The sequence below is a fragment of the Penicillium crustosum genome (assembly GCF_028827405.1).
Source record: "Penicillium crustosum strain IBT 35664 chromosome Unknown utg000002l_segment0_segment0, whole genome shotgun sequence".
Lineage (NCBI taxonomy): Eukaryota > Fungi > Ascomycota > Eurotiomycetes > Eurotiales > Aspergillaceae > Penicillium > Penicillium crustosum.
Window position 1 is genome coordinate 562,277 of NW_026623123.1, and position 22,852 is coordinate 585,128.

Genomic DNA, 22,852 nt, shown 5'->3' on the forward strand with positions numbered 1-22,852 from the left:
CCACTTAATACGGTAATTTACCAAGCTTCCCCTCTCTGATGTTCTAACATCCAACATCCAACCTCCAACCTCCCAACTTCTTCATGTCAATAGTCAATACCAATTATCCTAACAGTCTGCCCGAGATTTTGAGAATGCCGGTCTGCCAGCATTGACATGTTATATACTCCATACTGGTTAACGCCCCCACGATTGTTTCCAGGACTAGACCAGAGCCAAGACCAAAGAAAGGCTTTCAATGCTCCTTTGGCACCAGCTCATCTCCCACATGCGACAAATCGAAAGCCATGAGCGCCATGTACCTATGTGACTGACCTATATCGCTTCTCAGGCGACTGTCTAACAATGCGGCATTTCCTCTTTTTGCAACTGGTGCCGATAGCGAGAAAGCTATGGCAAATTCCCATAAAGCGCCATTGAGTACGCCATGAATCGAGCGACTACTTGGATATTCCGAATCCTTACAAGCCTTCCGGGATTACTGCCAGGCTTGAAAGTGTTGCGATAAGTAAACCGGAAATGACACCAGGAACGGTATCTGCCCGATTAGCCAGGCACCGAGAAAAACAGTCACCTGAGCGATAAGCATCCAATTTTTTTCGCCACTTTTTTTTGGGGAACATATTCCCCCACCATTAGAGACTTAGATTAAGCACTTTCTTTTACAGTGTTCCTGGTGCTCTATGCTTACTTTGGAGGTTCCTTTTTAGCATTGAATTTCCCCAGATTTCATCATTTTTGGAATCTGTGGGTAACATTCCAGGGACCAAATCCGACTAACTTGACCGCTGGGACGTTTCCGTTCGCTTGTCAACCCGTCCACTGGTTTTTAAGGGGTCCAATTAATCCCCCCCCACCTTAGGGTCTCCCCTTTTTGTCTTAAACAATCATTTCGACTGGGCACTTCTTCGGTCAGAAATAGCTTTCGCAACTGGTCGCGTGCTCAAAGAGATAAGACCTTGAGCCTCCGTATCTTGGCTTACACGTGAAGATACCCTTCAAACCCCCAAGGTAGGCTCTATCTCCTTTCCAGCAGGTTCCCGTGTGCGACTCTCGTGTAGATAAGGAATCCACTGTATCGTGTGTTCTTCCATATAAGTACACGTTGTCCCCTTTGTAATTCCCGTCCTGGAGGCGACTCGACTCTCGCCCCAGCACCTCATTCGAATCATTCGTCTTTCTCAATCCCAACCATACTAATTCCCCACAGACTCATCTACTACGGCAACAGGCTTGGATATCAGCTTCTTTGACCAAGGCCTTGCACACAAGTGGAACTGCTGTCGGCTCCCCGACGAAACACACCTGAGACATTATCGAGATCACGTGTCACCAAAGCCCATTGCGCAACCATCATTCACCATGCCTTCTCTAGAGGATCACTCGGGTCTCAAGCATCGCGAGGACCAAGAGCAATCCACCAGACCAGAAGAAGATACACAGCAGGCTCTATTCCACCAAGTATACGAATGGCTTCACCATGAGAAAACCAGACGACAGAATCGTAAAGCACGGAAAGCCGAAGCAACTCCCCATGCAACAAACGAAGGCCAATCAGCCGAAGAAGATGGTGTTTTAGGAAGACGCAGCTCGGACACCTCGAACACCTCGGAAAGCACTTTTTCCCTGGATAAACTGGAAAAAATCCTCCTCCAATATGCGACTACCCGACCTAGAAGTTCAATGGGTTTGCCCCACAAACAACCTGTCAAACGGCAATCTAAGCATCGCCTTACCGGCCTACGACGAGGCTCGGCATCCGAGTCTGAACTCACAGATGCCGACGGGGCCCCTCCAGGCGTGGAAGCATTCCTTGACAATACAAAGACGCTTGCCTACACCGGTGGCGCTGCAGTAGAAGAAATCGCCGACTCCAGTGCGAGTGTGAAACAAGCAAAGGATGCCGAGGCCTGGGTTGTTTTCAAGTCCGAGATCGTGCGTATTGTACATACCCTGCAGCTGAAGGGCTGGCGCAGAGTTCCCGCAGATCTGGCGCCAGATATTGAAGTGGTCAGGCTCAGCGGTGCTCTCACGAACGCTGTGTACGTAGTTGGACCGCCGAAGAACTTGCCTCCCCGAAGACCGATAGCAACAGTCTGGTTTCAAGGAAGCCCCCACCGTAAGCAACAAATTACCTCCCTCACTTTTAAGACACGTCTAATGGGAATTACAGGAAGCTTCTCTTGCGTATCTATGGTCCTCAAGTCGATCATCTAATCGACCGAGAGAACGAGCTGCAAATTCTTCGTCGCCTCGGAAAGAAGAACATTGGCCCACGCATTCTTGGAACTTTCCTCAATGGCCGGTTCGAAGAATACTTTGAGGCTCGCCCACTCACCCCCAAGGAGCTGCGGATGCCTGAAACGGCGAGACAGGTTGCCAAGCGGATGAGAGAATTGCATGATGGCGTTGAACTTCTTGAAGAAGAACGCGAAGGTGGACCTATGATCTTCAAGAACTGGGATAAATGGGTGGACCGTTGCGAACAAGTGACGACCTGGCTGGATAAAGAAATCCAATCTCCTCAAAACGAGGCTAAAGCTGCACTGGAACCATGGCGTCGCCGCGGCTATGTCTGCGGCGTAACATGGGACGTGTTCCGCAAAGCCGTGGATAACTACCGGCGTTGGTTGGTTGCCAGCTCTGGTGGAACTGCCGAGATCAAGCGACAGCTAGTATTTGCACACAATGATGTAAGTGTTTTTATCCCTCGTGCCTTCCTTATTGTGTTATTGACATGTTGTGTAGACTCAATATGGCAATCTACTTCGCATGGAGCCAGCCACGGAGTCACCGCTGCTTTTGCCTGCAAATGAACACAAACAGCTGATTGTCATCGACTTTGAGTACTCTTCTGCCAATACACGTGGACTTGAGTTCGCCAACCACTTTGTAAGGCCACCGCACTAACTCAATCGTCAATCCATTTGCCAAATAGATGCTAACTACAACAGACCGAGTGGTGCTACAACTACCACGACGAAGAGCGCTCATGGGCTTGCAACAACCGCAACTACCCGACATCGGAACAGCAGTACAATTTCGTGTCAACATACCTTACCCACCGACCTTCTAGCGCCGGCGGACCTATTTCACCTCTGTCCTCGCCAACTATTCGCGCTCGCGCCCCTGTTGCGGTTGCACCATTGGACCTGGACGATGTCTCAGAAAGGCCCAGCTCACGGCTTTCGCAAAATGAGCAGTCTAAGGAGGCTGAACTTGACGCAGAGGTGCGACTCCTCATGCAGCAGACCCGGATGTGGCGGGCGATGAACTCCGCGCAGTGGGTAGCTTGGGGTATTGTCCAGGCCAAGGTGCCTGGCATGGAAGAAGGTATTGCTGAGATGCTTGCTGCTCGCAACGGGCCAAGCGAAAACGGCAACGACGATGACACCAAGACGCCGCCTGTCGATGCTGATGTCGGCGAAGAAGATGACGGTGACTTTGACTACCTAGCCTACGCGCAGGACCGAGTCATGTTCTTCTGGGGCGATCTGCTGTCACTGAACTTGATCAAAGCAGAGGAACTGCCTGCGCCTCTATTGGAGCACATCAAGTCGCGACTTGTCACATACTAAGAATCGGAGGAGCATTAATGATGATCTTCAAGATGGAGACTTGTTCATACACATTATCATGATCTACAAATGTGGACGCCAGTACATATATCACTGCGTCAAATCGGTGATTTATCACACCTACATGTATCTATTACACTATAGCGTTGGGGTTTCAACATCGTCATCGAATACCATTTCTTGTCTTATTTCATTTCATTTTGATCATCCTCGTCATCTCAAAAAAGGGTATCTGAAATGCCATCGTAGAAAATCAGAAATAGAAGAGAGAAAAAAATCCGCTGATGCCCAGCTCTCTACCGGCGCATTTCAAGCTTCTTCCTCGTCTCCCTCTTCGCACCCTCAACCCACTCCTCATAAGCCTTCCCCTCAGGATCCTTCTCCTTAACCCCAACAACCCCCTTCATGATCTCCCCAATAAACCCAACGAAATTACACCGTCTAAGCGTATTCTCCCACTGCCACGCAGCCCTCTTCCCTCTCCTCCCTCTCAAGCGTCTCCACATCCCCAATCTCCCTCGCTCTCTCCCTCGGATCCCTCACAACAGCCATGAGATTAAAATGTGTTTCCTCAGGCGGGTACCGCGCAATGCGCCTCTGCAAAACCTCAATAACCTTCTCAGGGAACTCCCCAGTCCCACACTCCCCATGGCTAATAGGATACGGCTGCAGTCCATCAAGCTCATACAGCGTCCCATTGACAGGCGTATAGGCAATGAAGTGGTAAACATCCGCACCCTTCTCATCATCCTGCGGCCGCGCCGTCTCATCCGCGAACGGGCTCGACCGCGCAAAGCTGTTGTGTGCGCTCCGGATCGCTTCCGAGTTCGAGAGCGCTTCGCCGCGAAGCTCCGGCGGGAATCCCGTTGTGAACTCTTTGAAGGAGCGCAGCTCTTCGCCGAGCTCAATTGCTGGCTGGGAGTCCGGAGGGTTGTCGTGGTTGAGGATTACGGAGAGGATGGCTTGTGTACCGCAGGCATTTTGGATTGTTTGCGCGGCGAAGAAGAGGTTGTTGTCGGTGGCGGTTTGGTCGTAGGTTCCGTCAATGGGGGCTTCGGCGCGTGCGCCGGCAGCTTCGCGAGTCCATTTGAAGAGGAAGATTACGCCGTAGACTGGGCTTTTTGGGAGAGTTGGAGTTAGCTTTGGTTGTGGGTATTTTCTTTTTGAGGATTTGGATGTGGTGGAGTTGCGGGTTATGGGGCATCGGGTTGCTTACCCTAGTGACCGTATTGTGTCTGCATCTAGGGAGATGAGCTCTTCGAATTGGGTGTTTTTTACTCCGAGTGTCTCAATCAGAGAGGTGAAGAGACCCTAGCTTGTGTTAGTATGCCGCTGCTTGAATAGATCATGGGAGTGGTGATGGTACCTCATCTGACTCGATGGTGCTCCAGCCACCTACATCAGCCATTTTGACTGTCTGTGATGGATGCTGAGGGCGATTAAATGGAAGATGTTGTGTTGTCGATTGGAGGTTGCTTTCTTCCCCAAACAGGAATACGGTTATGTCATTATCACGTGAAGCTAGAGTGACAGCCTCAAGTCACGTGTGTCTCCACTATAAAGTAGACAAGGTCACATTTATTTTCTAGCAGATTGGGAACAAGATACAAGTCGGACTTATAGAACTGTGGTCGTATTAGAACTTAGGGGATAAGAATGGGGGCTACAATATCTTAAGAGCTCACTTAGAGCAAAGATGTATTCCGCGGAAGGCCAGTATATAACAATATTCATGGATATCAACAAGAATGATTAGTTATACTAGTTCCTCGACTTTTGCACAAAAGTACTACTAAATACCAAGCCAATTGGCATAATATCTTCCAAAGTGGAAATGAAAAAGCAGAACCAGCAGTAAAAACCAGCTCCAGCTCTCCCGGGGTGTTAATGAACAGAAAGGAAACGAAGGTAAACAGCCGGATATCCCCGATCTTCCAACCAAAAATAGTTCAAAATTTGCGTATCATTAGATACATCACTAGATAAAATCAGAATCTTCCGATTCCAACTATATGTACACAGACTAAGTGGTATTGATCATCTGTTAGCGCAAGGACCAAGACGAAGAGTGCTATCGAAGACGCGAATATTCAGTATTCCCACTCGATCTCCACCTCCGATAAAAACACGGAATATTACCCACAAAATAGTGTATGAGAAGCAAGAGCTCTAAGTTCGGGTATGCAATAGCCAGAAGAAAAGAAGATAAATATAGAAAACACGAGGGACCGAGGACGATCGCTAACTCAATTTCCGTAAAGTGAAGATCGAACCCCAATAGTAGTGATAATACGATAGAAAAACAATGATAATATTAACAGCACCCGAGCCAACGAGACCGTTGCATTCACACAAAACCCAAAACTGAATGAACAAAGGTAAAAAAAAAATCCAACCCGTCTACCAAAAATCGATAACCTTCGGCACATAGGGCTGCAGCCCCGTATATTGAGTGTAAGGTATAAGTACTCTAAGATGTGATCGCTGGGATTGGAGATCAATTCTTGCATATGATAGTACTCCGTATCCATGCATCTACAACGTAGTATGACATCGTCTTTTTTGCAGGATACGAATATCTTCAAATCCAAATCGGTGCTAGCTCGGGGGTATGCTACCCCATTGGGATAGATCTTGAGAAGCGGCCGAATACGAGGTCTGGAGAAATGTGACCGGCGGGGTACCAATCAGAGGAATGGATCTGTAGTCTAAATTCCCTTAATATATGTCCCGTGCTTTTGAGTTGGTTCGTTTCGTCTATTCTTAGCACAGGGTCTGTAGCGATGGTTACCGGTGGCTACTTTCGGGGGTTGGGTGGTACCTGTCGATCGATGTGCGTGAGGTGCAAGTGCAGATGCATTTTTCGGTTATGAAAGTTTGGGGAGGGGTTGCTATCTTTAGGTATTGAAATGTTATGGAAGTGAGGTAATGATCTTTCCTTCATTGAAGGTTTTGGAGTCAAAAGGCTGGATGGCTATAGTTCCGAATAACGAATAGGGACATTGCTTAACACACATACAGACACTCCAAGTCAAACTAACAGAAGATTTGATAAAATCGGGGTATATATATCAATATCGTTTGAGACAATTGCCTCCAGTTTGCAACTGCAACCGAGTATAAAAACCAAACCGAGCATTAAATCGGATACAAGATCACACCTCAACGCTCATGATCAGCCCCAAAAAAATAGAAAATAAGGTCAGAATATGTAAAAAAAGAGTCGAGTGGTGAAAACGAAGCACCCGCGTATAATGATGAAAAAAGCACATGTCCTCCGGGTCCAATTCCCAGTAGAACATAACTTGGTAGCCTCCGTATTTTCGGAAAATGAGAGAGGTTATATCCTCATCCTGGTACCCAATAGCCAGAATCCGACTGACCAACCCTGTTCAGGTGGTAGTCCAAATTTTCCCAATATTCCCCATTTTGGTATCTTTTTTTGGGGTATAGATAAATCAATATCATAGACCCAGCACAGTCTGAGAATCAAGTCCAAAGTGAAGCGGGAGCGGCCAAGCCCGGCATTTCAAACGGATGTGTCTGTGGATAGACCTCCATATTGAGACCGAGCGTGCCATCCGCGCGCGGCAAACCGGCGCACAGCGCATCACCATACGGCGGGGTGTAAGCCGCCGAATGAGAAATGGAAGCATGATGCGAATGGGCATGGCCGTGCCCCATATCCGAGAGACCGAGGTGTACGTCGTGATTGTCGAGAAGCTGTGGGGAGGGCGGATATAGAGAATGCGACGATGTGGCGGGTACGTAGCCATCTTGGATGGGGAAGGCAGAGTTGGCAATAGTGACGGCAGGAGGGGAATGCAGGGGCGGGGTATAAGCGGCATAAGAAGGTGATGCGGAGGCGGGCGAGGAAGAGGCGACGAGGGGATACTCGTGTAGATTATGGTGGAAAGGGCTAGGTGGGCCAGGGGAGTATTGGTCGACTGAGGAGCGGGGAGACCAGGGGAGGGGGAGGCGGCTGCGATAGCGGGCAACAATACCGCGGGGCAAGTCCATGAGTTCTAGGGCTAGACGCAGCTCGGTGTTGAAGGGGTCTGCGGCGTTGTGGGTGGCTATTATACGGTACATCTCTTCGATAGGACCGATGAATAAGGCGCCTAGGTATGCGCCGCCTAGCTCTGGGAAGAAGCGGTCGAGAGAGATGCCGACGGCGAAAAATTGGGCTAGGATTGGAAGGGCACTGATGTCTGATTCGCTACTTCGGAGCATGGAGGCTGGGTGCCAGAAGAGCCAGCGCCGGAGGGTTTGGATGCTTTCGAATGACTGTTCGGTTGTTTGGTTGGGGAAGTTATCACGGAATTTCTGTGTGAATTCGATGAGTTCTCCTAGGCGTTGAGAGTGCTCAAGATTGTGGGAAGTGCGTTTCCGTGTCATTCGGAGGGCCTGGATCGTTTGATCTAGATGTACCATGTCTTCGTCGAGGGGTTGGTAGACTCCGGCCATTGAAGCATCTGTTGTGCTCAGTGCTCGTTGGCTTTCTATCAACTGTGCAATGTCTGACTCTTGCTTCCAATATGGATGCATGGATTCTAGGACGCCAGAGATGCCGTGCTGCAAAGATGCCCAACTTTGACTGTTCTGGTGTCAGCTGGGGGATTTCTAGGGAGCTGACCTATCACACTCACTGGTCTGTCGCCTGCCATGATAAAAGAACAGAAGCCGCGAGGATTGCATCGCAGTTCTCCTTTGAGAAGGAGCCCAGAGCGGTCTGCAGTCCGTGGAGAGCCGTGACTCTGTGACGGAAAGCCAGCTGCTTAGTCTCCTGGTCTCGCGTAATAAAAGCAAGGTGAAATGCCGAAAAGCTCAAGATAGAGCTCATGACGAAGTCGCTTCCCAGCGAAATGGCCAGGAAACTATAGAATGTCCGTCAGCAAAGACCTCCGCAGTCAAATCTAGAGAGGACTCACTTGGGCATCTTCTGAGCCCACACAGTGCAACCACTCAGCCCTCGACGATGCAGATCAATCGAAAGCCCGATTATATGGTGAATCAGGCGCAAATCAGTTCGCGACAAGCCAGACCACCCAGATCGTGGGCACTGCAAGAGCTCTGGATACGGAGGCACGCCAGTGCGATGCCAATTATCTATTTCCATTTCGATCTCTGGTGAAATGAGGAGGTCGGGACCGCGTGGCGCGGGGGGACTACCACCTTGAGTGGCAGCCGCATCCTGGTAGTCACAGCGACAGTTGTGCTTGGTGCAATTGCGGCTAGATGGAATTAGTATGGTTATACTATTGTTCAGGTGTGGATTGAAGAACATACCATTGCGGGAAGGTCTCATCACATCGAATGTGTCTTCTCTTGCATGTTTTGCAACCATTACGGGATTTGGTGTGGCTCTTGCGTGGTGGGCCGCCGCCTGGACCGACCATTTTGGCTTTTGAAGACTGCGGAGAGATAACTAGGACTGGAGTCAAGGACTCCACAGGTGAATGTTGTGAAAGAGTTGATGATGGGCGCGTAAGCCCTGTAGTTATAGAGAAATGAGAACGTGACCTAATCCAACAATCTCCAAAAATAACTTTGGGGGCCGTTGAGGTTCGAAGAATAAGTTGAATTAAGCACGTGGAGAATACGAGCCTTGGGGATCTTAAAGTGAAGAGACTAAAAGGAGGTAAAAGAGAAAGTAGAGGAATAAAAAAAGGGAAGATAAAGATACTATTAACAGTTGGAAGTCAGATATGATCTGACTTATTTAAATTTCACTTTTTGTATTCTCACTTTCCGCTATTATTTTCTAGTTCTTTTTTTCATTTCCCAGTGACGATCGAGATTTTGAGCCTCTGGGTACAGGGGGGGGCCGTAAGCTAAAAAGGAAAAGTAAAAGAAAAACAGATAATAAAATAATAAAACGTGTAAAATATGTAAAATATGTAAAAATACCCAAGAAGATGTAAAAATAAGTGAAAATAAGTGAAAATAAGAAAGAAAAATAATAAATAAATAAATCCCAAAAAAGATCGTCTAATATAGCACTCGGTCATTTTAGGACCACATGGGTAGCTTATATAGCTGCCTTCATAGGTTAGCCTGTCCACTAGGCGCATGTGAGCCCATGTTCTCGAGCAGGGATACACTCTATATTGCACGGTTCCATGTAATGATTATTTTCTTTTTCTTGTAGACTGTTGGTAAGAACCATCTAGCCCTAACTTTAGAAGTATTTCTATGGTTCACGGAGTACATCCTATTGCTTATAGGAGATAATTATTAGAAGGCAAATCAAAAGAAAAGGTTCCATGGGCGAAATCAAGTTGATTCATATGTGCGTTCATTTTATTTTTGCTTTTTTTTCTTTCTCTTTTTCTTTTCCCAAATCTCATCCCGCGTTCCAGAGAACATAGTTCTAGCCAAGAGAATGTACATACGCAGGGGCCTATTAGAAGATGACCCCAGACTTCAAAAAGGATAACTAATATAGAACCATAATACAGGAAAACAGAGTAACCGATCGACCATTTTGCCTCGCAAGGCTTTCGATTTAGCGGACCCTGGATTGCGGGTCGCTGTCAAGGGACACCGTTAACCCCGTTGGGAAAGAAGAGGAGTCAATCATTGCGCTATCCTAGACGCGATCTCAGGCGCACTGGGAGTGGCTCTTCCATCCACTCTTCCACTTTCGCTAAGATTCAAGCTTAGCCTGACAGGCGGAAGTCGGCCGTTCCTACCCGCCTGTGAGTCAGATGGGAGATTAAACGCTGAACTCGGTAATCACAACCGAATATAGAACTCCAGAAAAAAAACCCCAGTCAACTGTACGGAATATAAGAGAGAAAAAGAAAAAAAGAATACCAAACTCTTACACCACTTGGAACCTGGGGATTGAAGGCAACGTGTGAATGTTTAGTCCGCAACCAGGGGTGTAAGACCAATCTCTCGGGATCACCGCATCCACAGCTCAAATTCTCTTTTTTTTCTTTTCTTTTTTTGCGCATCCCTTATCCTAACACCCTAGGGTGACTGACCTATTGCGATCGTTGCCCCAGGCCGGGACCACCCTATCTCCTTCTCCGGTGAAGTTACCACTGGGCTGGAACGTACAGCATAAGGAAACCATATCTAGTGAGCCTAAAAGTGTACAATACGACGCCAATAAGCCCAATAGGAACTGAACCCCTGGTGGTATAGTCTCCAGACATACAGGGATCGGAGAGAGCCGTGAGATCGGTTCCAACATATATTATTCAGAGGGATCATCCAAAAAACCAAAACCAAAAAGGAGAGCCCAGTGTACTTCGTGGAATGGGCTCATTCCCCCAGTGTCGGGGGCTGAATCCAGCACATAACGGGAAGTGTTGAAAGGCAAAAAGGGCTCTTCTCTTGGAATAGCATCATGCACTCTAGCCCAACTGGTATGTAATTTTAAAATCCAGTCAGCATCTGAGTATGTATATCTACCTCTGAATCTATAATGTGTTGTAGTGACTCCCCTGAAACTGTGTAATATGCAGATTGATGTGACAGCGTCAGATTGGGCTTGGAGACCACGTTTTCTGGGGATCAGACGTCAAACAAGACATGTGTCTAAAGTCGGTGTGTGCCACCTTCTGATCTGGACGGGAAATTCTGTCCTACCATATTTACGATGAACTGCAGTCCATGACGATGATTACTCTAAAAGGATTATTTAGCTCACACGTGGCACCATAGTCGCACAGAGATTCCGATTATGTCATTCCTACCTAACCTTCCAAGGAAGGTTCCATGTTTGACACGTTTGACACATTTGACAATACGCTGCCTTCCTTTCCAGGCCTTAATGGTTCTTGGCGACCCAAGGGGGCATGCTGTGCGGGTCACCGGAAATGTTCGGGCGGTATTTTCTCCGCAGATGTGAAGGAACACAAAATCAGATGTATCCAATCAACAACGATCAGTCTCGCTTGTCGCGACATCAGGCCTAACATGGTATAGATTGGGGGCCAAAAGTCCCGAGTGGATTGATTTTATTATCAACTTTATTCTTTTTGGTTTTTTTTTTTGGTTTCTTTTTTGGTCTAGCCTTTTTGCGTCAGAAAACCGCCGGAATTGACGGGAAGTGCTTAACATTTCAATATATAGTTTTACTCCTACCTCCGCGGGGTACCCTCTCTTTCCAACCTCAACTTCAAATATATGGCAATACTAATCTTGAAATCCCCCCGTGATCTTGAAACTGTCAGCCATGGTAAGCAGATCGATCCAGTAACCGTGGAATTCAAGTCAACCATTAGAGAAATAAGAATCATGGAGTCCCCAGTTCTCTACCGCTAAGTCAGAAACACAGCCCGTGGGAGTGCAGTACGCTAACCAACTTTATTCTGCCAAGACTTAGGTTATCCTAGACTTGTGTGGGGACTGGATGATTTTCTCTTGTAGATCACCCATGAACTATGCTGTACAATACTGGTCTAATGGTCTATTAGACCAGTAGACCAGTAGACCAGTAGACCAGTAGATCATCTGCAAGAATACACACTCTACATATTTACGTCTTTACACATTGACACATTGGCACATTTACTTTCATGTCTCTATGCACTGCAATCTAAAACATTTTGGATATGTAAATCTCAGCTCCTTAAAGATCAAGTTTTAAAATCTAGATTTAGAACTGGGAAACTCTATTATTTAGGGGAGAAGACATGCCAATGGGAAATAGAAAGATCGACGGCAATCTTGATTCTCCATACTCCATACATACCTAGTAAGTACCTACCATGGACTAGCCCTAGAGGGTATAACCATTCTTCTCAAATAGAGTCTTTAGCGTCAACTCTGTTTCCCAAGCCACCGCCATCGCATCACCTGTGTGATACTTATTGCCCGACTGCTGAAACTAAGGCCCGACACTTGATACGTGTGTGAGGCTGACACTTAGTCTGTGAGATCATTATGACCCTTCCCCTTGGGTAAAGATCACACTATCTTAGACAGACCGCCTAGCAGTCTAGCAAGGAATCTTACATTCCTCCGCATTTCTTACATGGGTGTGCTGTATAGAATCAACTTCTGCTCCAGGTGTCATAATTAGAACACTATGATGGCAGAGCCACCCGCCTCCGCGCTTCCAAATGGCCACAGTAGACATCTACAACATATCGATGTCATTAGAAGCAATAAATATATATTAGACACTCTTGCACATCAGATCCATTTACATTTCTTATTGGTTGATTTATTATACCTCACACGGGCTTGAATAGGTGCCCGTGATCTACGCCAAGATGGGTTTCCACAGATCATCCAAGGGCATCGATCTCAAGGATAAGCATATCATTACTGCGTACTGCCAGCGACCCTCCGGGCAATCTAGATATTCAGAGCTAGATCTGAATGAGCTCCTCGGGGCAAACAAGGGTAAAATCCATACAAACTTTCTGTTCTATTCTCCGTAGTGTTCCCACGATTGCTGGCGTACTTCCAGCACCGCCGAGAGCAGACCGATTTTCTGTCCTTCCATATCTGACCTGAATCTACCTAGGTAACATTATCATGCTAATCTAGGACAATTGGCCTGGGGTTCCCACGACTTCTCGAAAAGTTTACGCGATGTTAGCTTGAAGCTAGAAGGCCCCAATAGCGAGCCCATGCTGCACGCACAACTCGATGACAGCGAAGGAAACATCCAAGACAGCCAGGTGAACCTGGAAGATTGCATTAAAAAAACGAGGATGGTCATCTGAGTTTCATGGAATGTTTCTAGTGGAGGATCAGGGTTTCTGTGGTTTATGTTTTACGTCTCTGAAATTGAGACTTAGAGAACGAAATAAAACGATTGGTTTTGACTGTTAGATTTTATAATTTTCGGAAAATATACAATGCAGGTAGGTCTCAGGTCTGAGGTCAGATGGCAGAGTATAATCAGACGTGGACAGTATAACACCACAGAGAATATTACGACTGCGGCTGAAAGTAACCCCAGACAAAGTTCACCGCTAGAGCAAATACCCTGAGAGCAAGCACTATATGTAAAACCCGAAACAAAAGCCCAGTTTAGGCCAAAGCAACAATCCCCCTGAAACCTGGAATTCTCACCGGAAGAGCAGTATGTAAGTCTTCAAATTCACCGGGACACAAGTCCACAATAGCCCCCAGTCATCCTATCTCTGCAGGCCGCAAAAGGCATAGCCCAGGTCCTCTTGAGCGAAAAGCGACCATAATCCGACACACGGCTTAGGGGCTCCAATAACGGCGCAATACTCAGGACTTGGAACCAGGCGCCCGGTACGCTACCTGTAGGTACATATTGCACCCTGCATCAACGCCTGTCATCGACACATGGCATTTTAATCACAGGGTGAGATAAGGTGGGGTCGATAGGATACACGGTGCGCCCGGGTTCGTGAAAAATAGTAGTTAGGGGAAAGGCTCGCGTCTTGGTATTTCGGGCGGTTTTTTGTCTGAGCGGCCAATCGGTGGGGGGAGGAAGGCGTTGGTTAGAACTTAGGGGCTTTCGGTGCCGACGAGTTAATTAGAACGCGCCAGTTAGGCGAGAATCGGGACTTTGCTTGGGTTTTATATTACTGGATCTCTTTCTATTTCTCTTTGCTGATAACCCGGTTATTTTACCTTACTATGAAGGATGGTGGGCTTGTGTTGAGAGATTAAGGCTTGAATGGGTTATGGCGGTTAGCAGGGGTTCGGTGATTTATGTGATATGTATGCATTTGCTGCTAGGTTATTAATGGCAGGTGACTACGGGATACTTGTCATGCATGCTGTCGGCTTCCCAAAAATAAATCTGTAGCTGTTAGGAGATTGCTAGGGCCTTGCTGATCTTAATCTTGCCTTACTTTTCCCCCGTCCACTACTGGTCCAGGATTTAGCAAGTCGATATTGGCATGTGTTATTGATTTCCTTGTGGGCAACATGCGCTGGCACTGGCACTGGCACGCGATCTACTAGAAATAGATAAGGTTGCTAAAGTAGAAGATTCTAGGTAACTGGTGGTATTTAGTTGGAGCATTGTTTGGTCTATATTAAGCCAACGGATATGGCGAATAAAGGGATTAAGGAAACGAGCTACTATCAAGGACAACCTTGGCAATCCCCAGTGATACCTCTTAGCAATTGTTACAATCTTACCAACTAAAAGATGTATGTTGTAGTCAGTGGGAATCTTTTTCGTACTATATATATATATACACCCTAAATACGGTGGAAGGAGACACCTAAGAGGGCACCAAAAAGAACGCTTCAACAACAAAAAGGACATGCCAAAACTCTATAGTTTAGGCTTTCAGAAACGTTGCTTGAGATCTTCATTGGAAACGAAGATCTATCTATCGAAACTATCTATCTAAAGGGGATATGGATATGCCCATGCAAAAAACCCCCAAAACCAGCGCTGAGAAGCAAAAAAAAAAAAAAAAAAAAAAAAAGCGCAACCTATGAGCCAACCTTGACTTGATGATGACTATGCACAATGAATGCAAAATAAGAATCAAGAAGAAAAGCAAAGTCAACGAGATAGAAATCATAAAGGGTCATGCGTGCCCATGTTGCAATCATGAGATGTAACGTAAAAAAACAGCTAAATCGCAGATGCTCCTTCCCATGATTTTGCCCCTTCCTTTCTCCCTCCTCTTTCTATTAACGTGAAATTCCGGCCGCTGACCCCCTATGTACTGATCCCCCCCAGGATCCCCCTCGCTTCTCTCCCCTCCAACCTAACTCCCGCCCGATTTGAGACAGGAATGAACATCAACCGACACCCCGGTAACTAAGGTCTAAGCAGAGACCAATAAGGTTCCCTATTTAGACCTGGTACACGGTGCGTAGTGTCTGGGCCACGGCCGGGGGTAGCTGGCCAAGGAAGTTGCTGAAGTCAGGGATCAAGGCCTTATATCCCTGGAGGACCTATATTTATAATGTTGATTAGTGGGATGTTACTAAGAACAAAAGGAAGATGATCTTACCTGCTGGAAGGAGACCTGGATATCCCGGTACTCTTCTTGTGCCAGAGAGCGGGCGGGGAACGAGGCAATTGCCTGGAAGTAGTCGAGCAGGCTCGACTCCATGGCCTGTGGGTTCTTCATCACCACCTGGTTGAACCCGAGGAAGGCGGAGGCCTTTTCACGCGTGAAATCAATCTTGTCCATTGACTTCAAGAAAGGTCCGGAACACTCGCTCAAATGGGGCGCAATCTGGTCCGCACAGCAGAATCCCAGTCGCCCCAACGCCATAGCGGCGTTTTCATTCACCGAATCGATGATTTCCTCGTTAATGATAATCGTAAAGAGCCCTTGGTACAGCTGCTCCGCATAGGGCGATAGTGGGGCATCCTTGTGGACGGCGATCTCGCCGCACGACCAGCAGGCGTTGTTCAAAACACTGAAGCCCGTATGACGATCGTCATCGCGAATCAGGTCCAAGTCAAGCTGCTTAATCAAAACTGGAGCAAGGCTGGGAATGAAGGGTTCCAAATGAGGGAAGATGCTGATGGCGCAGTCTCCCAGCAAAGCGTATGTTGATTGGCGGACTTCATAGTTTTCATCATTCATACAGTAGCGGAGGAGCTCGAAGAAAGACGGCTGTGAAGTACTCACAAGCTCGCCGCTCTTTTGTGGGTCGATAGCCTGAATGATTGCGCTAAGAAGGTCGATGCTAGTAACAAGGAAGTCCTTGTCTGGCTCATCAGCCGCGGGGTGTGTCGGTTGGATAGAAGCTTGCAAGTTTCCATAGATGATCTTCATGCAGCGACCGAAGAGAGGCGGCGCGAATTGGGCAAAGGCATCGCCATAGGCTGCAGAGATGTAGCCGAGGCACTCAAGCAACGGGAAGAGCTCTCGGGAATCGTCAGAAATGTAGTTATAGCGACCGATGAGGGCAGGCATCAAGATCTCGATTAGATGCGGCCTCGCCAGCTCGCTCATAACACATTCGGCGAGCGTTTGCACACAATCATAAAGAATGTACATGTTTCGGTCCTTGTACTTATTGAAGCACGCCACAAACTGGCGCAAGATAGGCTCACAGTAGGGTGCCAGGTTATCCTCCGACTTCTCCTCTAGGCTAGCGAACGCTGACGCGGCAGCTTCTTGAACCTTCTTGTTGTTGTCCAACATGCGATGAAGAATACCTTCCATCATGGGCTCAAAGAATTGAGCTTTCTGGGCTGGGTCGCGGAGATGGGCTGCCCAACCAGAATAACGGGCCAAGCACCAGCAAGTGATTTGTCGCACAACAGGCTGATCGTCATTGAGGAGTGAGATGAGGTAAGGGACCAATTCTGGGAGATGGGGAGTGATAGCATCCATACAGCCATCCGCCACTGCACCTAGTGTAAGAACAGCGGCCTCTCGGTTTGGCCACTGCTCATGGCGCAGAGTTTCCGTCAGATATGGGAGAAGGATTTCAAAGACGGGACCGTGGTAAACGGTAGAGAACACATCGAGCGCAGCAGCAGAGCACTTGCGCAAAGTCCAGTTGCCCGAGGGGTCATCTCCGAATTCTGAGTCCTCAATTTCACCCTCGCTTAAGTCATCCTCACCTTCCTCTATTTGTTGCTCGAGGGCGCGGGCGGATTCCGGTTGTTCGCCTGGCTTGGACATATTCAGACGATCACCCTTTGATTTGGCAAACTGTGGCTTTAAATCCTCGGCACGGTCCTCGGCGTCGGCATCATCTTGCTCGTCCATCAATCGAGCCACTTCATCCTCGTCATAGATCATGTTCTGCAAAAGAACCGGGATGATCTTGTGCATGTATGGAGCCAATTCGGCCTGCAATCGCTCTTGCTCTCCAGCACCAATCCAAAACTCGGCGGCGTCAAGTGCAAGCTCTGGGTCATCCTGAGATTGCTGCTGCATGATGATGTAGTTGACCAAGCCTTCCATATGCGGGGCCAACTTTTCCGGCGCAGTCTCCACGAGTTGGGAGAACGACTGGCACACCATTTGTCGGACTCTGGTGTTTTCGTCACCAGCAATTCTGAACAACTGAGAAAGAAATTGGTCGAGCGAGTCTATCAATGCCTGGGGTCTGAATGGCAAGAAAACGTGGATGGCGTTGAGAGAAGCGATCCGAATGCGTGAACTCTCGACCGAAATGAATTGCAGCAAGCTGGGGATGATGATATTCAGGGGACGTTGGCCCTGATAGTCGCGGTCCAGGACCTTGCGGTTGTCCTCACAGACCTTGTACAACGTATCCATTGCAGCTTCCCTAGCTGACATGGGGACATCCCCGTTGGTGTTGGCCACAGTAGTCAACAACTCATTGACAATCTCAGGCCAGGCCAAGAGGCCTCCGTGAAGCACCATTGCGGTGATAACGTTACCGGCAGCTCTCGAGACATTGCGGTCGGCGTCGCGTAGTGTAACTAGAGCCGCGGATTTGATGAAAGCCAAACTTTGAGGGGAGATCGTGCTGTAAGCAATAGCAATCTTCGTCTTCACGTTTACGGCGGCGGCAAATCGAACAGTAGGGTATTCATTCTCGTTAATTCCTGTCAGGGAAGCAGCCTGCGGGCTGGAAAAGATGTAGGTGATGTAATTGACGTAATCAGGGGAAGAGGTCGCTTGTGCAAGCATCTATTAAGAACAATTGAAGGTAAGTTTCCATTTTGGGGTAATGTATGTGCGGCAACCGCATTCGAGAGGAAGCTCAATAAGATAGGACCGAAAAAAAAAAGGGAACGACATTACCTGTTCAGCCTCTGCTCGAGCTGGAAGGTTAGTTCCATTGAGCGAGTCGCGAAGGTAGCGAGCCAGCTGCCTCAATGGCTCTTGCTGAGGTTGCCAATTCATCTTGTCCTAGTGAAGAGACTCGATGCGACAGAGGTAAGTCAAAAGTGCGAGTAGCACAGGAGCCCCGCCGAAAATGTGGGAACGGGCCCCTTCGTTTCCCCAGATCAAGGAAACAAGGCCGAAATCTCCGATCCGCTAAGGCAGATCTAGAAATGAGACGGGAAGTAATTGGCCGAAGCAATTTGCATGAAGGTCAGAATCAAATCAAGTTGAAGACAACCTCAGACTGAGGGGTGTGTATGTGCTGCGGGCAGAAAAAAAGGGACTGCTGAAGATGGTAGGCGGTCAGTCTCTTGGGAGTAGACTGGAAGTCCAAGAAGGCAAAGATGTGAAGAAAGGATAATTTGCATTTCACTGTATATTTGTCTGTAAAATATAAGCCTTATAAGAATGGGAGTGGATGGTGCTGGGTGTTGGGTGAAGTTGAAGTTGAAGCTGACGTTGGGGACAGGTAGAAAAGAAGTCACGATGGCAAGAACTCGCAGAGGCAGCACCGCAAAAATATGCCAAATATAAATGGGATTGACTTGGAATCTCTTATCTCTTGTGATCAGTTTATATACATATGTACATACATAACATACATTATATTGCTAGGCCTTTACCTGACTGTTATATGATAGACCCCATATGTATGTTGTAATGGTTTCAATTTCCCTCTCTAAGATACTAATACTATCATGTTCTTACACTTGAGAACCTTGGAATCCCGAATATGATGTCAAGGAATATAACTATTAACTACAAGGAGGCCTATTCATGTGCATGGCCTCCTCGCACTTTTGGCTTTGGATTTAGACTCTTTCAGCCACGGGAAAAGGCATGACTACGCAGGCTTATCTACATAGTAGTAGATGGGGCGAAGACCTTGTAACACCGCGTTGGGACCTAGACTCTCTAGTCTCTCTAGTTTGGATCTATATTATATGATAGAGAATGAACAGTCTCCTTCCCTGTCAGTATGTGAACATGTGAGTATTGATCGCTAGCTGTTATCTAGACCTTTTTATCCAACTCAGTAGACCCAACCACCCAATCCAGGCCGGGGTTTGGGTCGAAGACTCTGACCCAGTAAGTAGAGGTGTTAACACTTTTGCGCAGTGTATTGGAGTGCTAAACTTGAAACGGCAAAACCAACCCGATACAGTATGTCGCGGGTCTACCGTTTACAGGTCCAATCATGCCCAAACCATCTTCTTAAGATCATAGACCAGATATTCCAACCACCCAGTCCTCTTCTTAGCGTCCGCCAAAGAGATGATATCAGACTGTTCAACCAGAGAGACCGCCTCAACGTTGCGACCCTGGCCCGCAAGCATCGCACGCTCGATATCCAAACAGACTGAGCGAATCCGATCCATCTCCCGAATAGTCCCAGCGCTGGGCCCAAGCCGCGGACTAGCCACCGGGTTCGACAGCGGGAGGCCCTTGAATGCGACGAAGCGCGTCGTCGCACGCTTGCTACCCCGCAGCCAGGAAACGAGATCCCATTCACTGTTGGCGCTGGCGGTAGTCTCGAGCGTGCTGAGGTCGACATCGCTTTGTAGGGATCGGGTGTTCACACGGAGAGTGTTTGTGTCGCCGTCACGGTAGACTATGACGAGACCAACGTTGGTCGCCTCGTTGGCTTGGCTATCTGTCAATATAGATGTGATGTATGTGCCGTAGTGGATGCGCGAGATGGAGCGGAGGTCGATGCGCTCAAAGGACAGCACTTTGTCAGTCTCCCAGTCAAAGCGACAGCTGTAAACTGCGGCGTCGGTTAGGAGGAGGACTGATTCCTCAAAGGGCAGGGTGCGAAGGGTGTTAGGTTGACGGGGGGTCAGCATGGTCCAGCCGCCTAGGAATTCTTCAGAGGGGCTACTGATAACGATCTTGCAGCTTGTGTCAATGGCGTTCTGGCGGAGTTTCTGGACGGAGATTCCTGGATCGGTGGTCTGGAGCTGGATGGCGAACTCATCGAAAACGTGGGTTGAGACGTTGCCCAGGAGGTAGTCGATACAGGCTTGAGAGAAGAAGTCGTTTACGATGTTATTGTAGTAGCGGGAAAGTGTCAGTCCAAGATCGTTCAGGGCGCCTCTATAGTCTCGCTTGCGTGTACGGGTGTAATCACCCTTCAGGGCCGCGGTTGATGAATACTGCTTGGAGATCGCATCACCATTGTCTGCCCAGAGCGTATTGAACCATTGGGTGGAAGAATCACTCCCAATATCAATATCAATGCCTTCATGTTCCAGTTGACGCTCAAGAGCCCATTGGCCGAATGCACACTGGGCAACTCCAGTACGATCAAGGCAATCCATGCAATTGGTTCTGATGATTCCCTTTTGGGTCTGCAGGATATCGCTGTCTGCAACAATGGTGTAGCAGAACTCATTCAAAGTATCTTTCAGTCGGTCGACCAGGCGAGAAACATTTTCAAACTTCATGCCGCGGCACTCGCGGTGGAAGTCAAACCATTCAAGTTGCAATGGCTTACCATCGATCCCACCGGCGGCATTAAATGATTCAGTATATCGCTCATATTGCTCTCCTAGCTTCAATTCACCGGCCAGCTTGTCAATAAGAGAGACAGCCTGAACATCTCCATACCGTCGACTGAACTCTCGGAAGTGTCTACTGAATGCAAGGAGATTCGTTTCCGCAGAGTGATGGAGTACTGGAACTGGCTTCAAGGCATATGGTGACTGTGAGAAATAAAGGGGGATGGAGCCCCGAACTTGCAAATATGAGTAGGCAGGGTGAGACGGTGTCCATTCCGGAACGGAGAGAATCTGCTCCGTTTCGACTGTGTTGGCTGTGTTGCCCTCATCATCGACACCACGACGCAGGTAACGGAGACCTGGTCGCTTGACAGACCGTCGAGAAACGAGAGTCAGAAGATAGTCACGCTTGCTGGCATTAGTCTCAACAGCTTCGGCCTCGTGTTTTTCACCGATGATTCGGCCTTCTGCGAGTTCCACTGAGTCCATGGAAGATTGTTTTCTTTCAGCACCAGCGATTGTGAATTCTCGTTGGCCGACAAAGCCTTGAATCAATGGCAGAACAAAGCCATGAGCCCCGTGATCAATGAATTTGTTCATCAAATGTCTATTCCAAAAATACTGCTAACGAGTAAGCAAGCAATTCACATAAAACATACTACGAGCCCTCAGTTCGCACATACCAATGGATCCACAACTTTGTGAAGGGGAAGCTGATCTTTCCGAGCTTCTTGCATATGTAAAGGGCGTGTAAGATCATAATCATATGCAAAGAAAAAGTTGTGCGATGCAAACAAGAGTTTCGTATAGCGAAGCAGTTTCGGCAGCAATTCAGCAGCCTGGCTAGATTTAGGCCGATCAGGCTCACTCCGAGCCCCAGTCTCTTCAGATAGAGCTTCATTTACAGCTTCATGTTTTGCCTCGCTGGCATCATCCGAAGGAATGGAAGCTTCGTCAAAGGGAGACTCTGGCACATCCTGCTCTAGAGCTCCGGGCCCGGGCAAGCCCAGGTTTTTGCGCGACAGCCAATTGGCTGCGAACCTGCCGAAACGGACTTTCTTCGCAATCACATCTTCTGCAATACTGCCGACGCTGGTTCCGCGGGCATGAGATGTATCACGAGTAGGTGATGCGGGTACGCTGCCGATCTCCGCCTCCGCTTCGGCTCTGTCGGCTTCGTTATCGGGGAGATCGTCTTCGTCGGAGGACGATTCGATTGTGACTTCCTCCTGCGATGATTCTTTCCTGGCTTGTGTAATTGCATGGGAAGCATCTGCTTGGGACGAGATTGGAATAATCGCGACATTGGTTACGGCGTAGATCGGGCGGCCTTGGATCTGCGCTACTTGCTGGCGCTGTGTGATGGAAACGAGAAATGAGTATGAGGCGACAGATAAGAGACCTGCAGAAGCAATAATCCGGGATTAGTTTTTTTTTTAAGTTCAATTTCCACTCAGTTCATCAACATACCTATAAGACCGTAGGCCTCTAGGGCGTCCTTTCCGCCGAGGGGCTCCGAGGCGGAAACGGGCAACGCAGTGATTTTGTTCGTCTTATAGTCTATGCGGATGGATGAAGCCTCATTATTGGTACCAGCGGTATGCCGTGGCCCACTGGCCTGAGTATGCAGGATCAGGCCGTCGACTGCGGCGACGATGGCCAATTTGCGCAATAAAGCGGGCATCGCGCAGGTTCCCCGCGTTCGAAGGGAACAAGATCACACAGCCCTTCCAATGACGTCTATAGGCCCCTTACAGAGGTACATGTAGCCAAGGATAGGCAATAGAGAAATTTAAAGATGTAGAAATTGAAAAGGCAAGAATATCGGATGGGCATGTTCCATAAACAGCTGACCTGCAAATACATCATCGGCCCAGCCCCACCCAAATACATCGTCTATTCTGCAGAAATCCAACTTGGAACTATATACAAGCCTCTCGCCACGCCAGATCACCCATAGAGAAAAAAAAAAGAGAATGAAAATGAAAATGAAAAAAAGACGTCAAATCCCAACCATCCAGAGAAACCCAGA

The 22,852-nt window shown here is 48.1% G+C and overlaps 6 protein-coding genes across 6 annotated transcripts; 2 read left to right on the top strand and 4 right to left on the bottom strand.

Annotated features, from left to right (window-relative positions):
- Window positions 1-1,362: 1,362 nt before the first annotated feature.
- Window positions 1,363-3,578, top strand: N7487_003716 (uncharacterized protein; the record flags this gene model as incomplete). Its single annotated transcript, XM_056871463.1, has 5 exons — window positions 1,363-2,042; window positions 2,108-2,119; window positions 2,174-2,693; window positions 2,749-2,892; window positions 2,955-3,578. 5 exons carry the CDS (start codon window positions 1,363-1,365, stop codon window positions 3,576-3,578), a joined length of 1,980 nt encoding a protein of 659 aa, XP_056729183.1.
- A 441-nt stretch (window positions 3,579-4,019) lies between these two features.
- On the bottom strand, window positions 4,020-4,986 carry N7487_003717 (putative 26S proteasome-associated ubiquitin C-terminal hydrolase; the record flags this gene model as incomplete). The annotated part of the gene is made up of 3 exons (XM_056871464.1): window positions 4,020-4,695; window positions 4,795-4,889; window positions 4,945-4,986. The coding sequence occupies 3 exons, from the start codon at window positions 4,984-4,986 to the stop codon at window positions 4,020-4,022; spliced, it is 813 nt and encodes a 270-aa protein (XP_056729184.1).
- A 2,081-nt stretch (window positions 4,987-7,067) lies between these two features.
- On the bottom strand, window positions 7,068-8,977 carry N7487_003718 (putative C6 transcription factor RosA-like; the record flags this gene model as incomplete). The annotated part of the gene is made up of 4 exons (XM_056871465.1): window positions 7,068-8,175; window positions 8,228-8,455; window positions 8,510-8,812; window positions 8,868-8,977. 4 exons carry the CDS (start codon window positions 8,975-8,977, stop codon window positions 7,068-7,070), a joined length of 1,749 nt encoding a protein of 582 aa, XP_056729185.1.
- A 3,834-nt stretch (window positions 8,978-12,811) lies between these two features.
- On the top strand, window positions 12,812-13,270 carry N7487_003719 (CVNH domain-containing protein; the record flags this gene model as incomplete). The annotated part of the gene is made up of 2 exons (XM_056871466.1): window positions 12,812-12,944; window positions 13,092-13,270. The coding sequence occupies 2 exons, from the start codon at window positions 12,812-12,814 to the stop codon at window positions 13,268-13,270; spliced, it is 312 nt and encodes a 103-aa protein (XP_056729186.1).
- Window positions 13,271-15,344: 2,074 nt separating this feature from the next.
- Window positions 15,345-18,337, bottom strand: N7487_003720 (putative importin beta-2 subunit; the record flags this gene model as incomplete). The annotated part of the gene is made up of 3 exons (XM_056871467.1): window positions 15,345-15,446; window positions 15,506-18,121; window positions 18,236-18,337. 3 exons carry the CDS (start codon window positions 18,335-18,337, stop codon window positions 15,345-15,347), a joined length of 2,820 nt encoding a protein of 939 aa, XP_056729187.1.
- A 1,178-nt stretch (window positions 18,338-19,515) lies between these two features.
- On the bottom strand, window positions 19,516-22,580 carry N7487_003721 (uncharacterized protein; the record flags this gene model as incomplete). The annotated part of the gene is made up of 3 exons (XM_056871468.1): window positions 22,291-22,580; window positions 21,504-22,222; window positions 19,516-21,441 (listed from the first exon to the last, which is right to left on the bottom strand). Exons 1-3 carry the CDS (start codon window positions 22,502-22,504, stop codon window positions 19,516-19,518), a joined length of 2,859 nt encoding a protein of 952 aa, XP_056729188.1. The 5' UTR covers window positions 22,505-22,580.
- Between the last annotated feature and the right edge of the window lie 272 nt (window positions 22,581-22,852).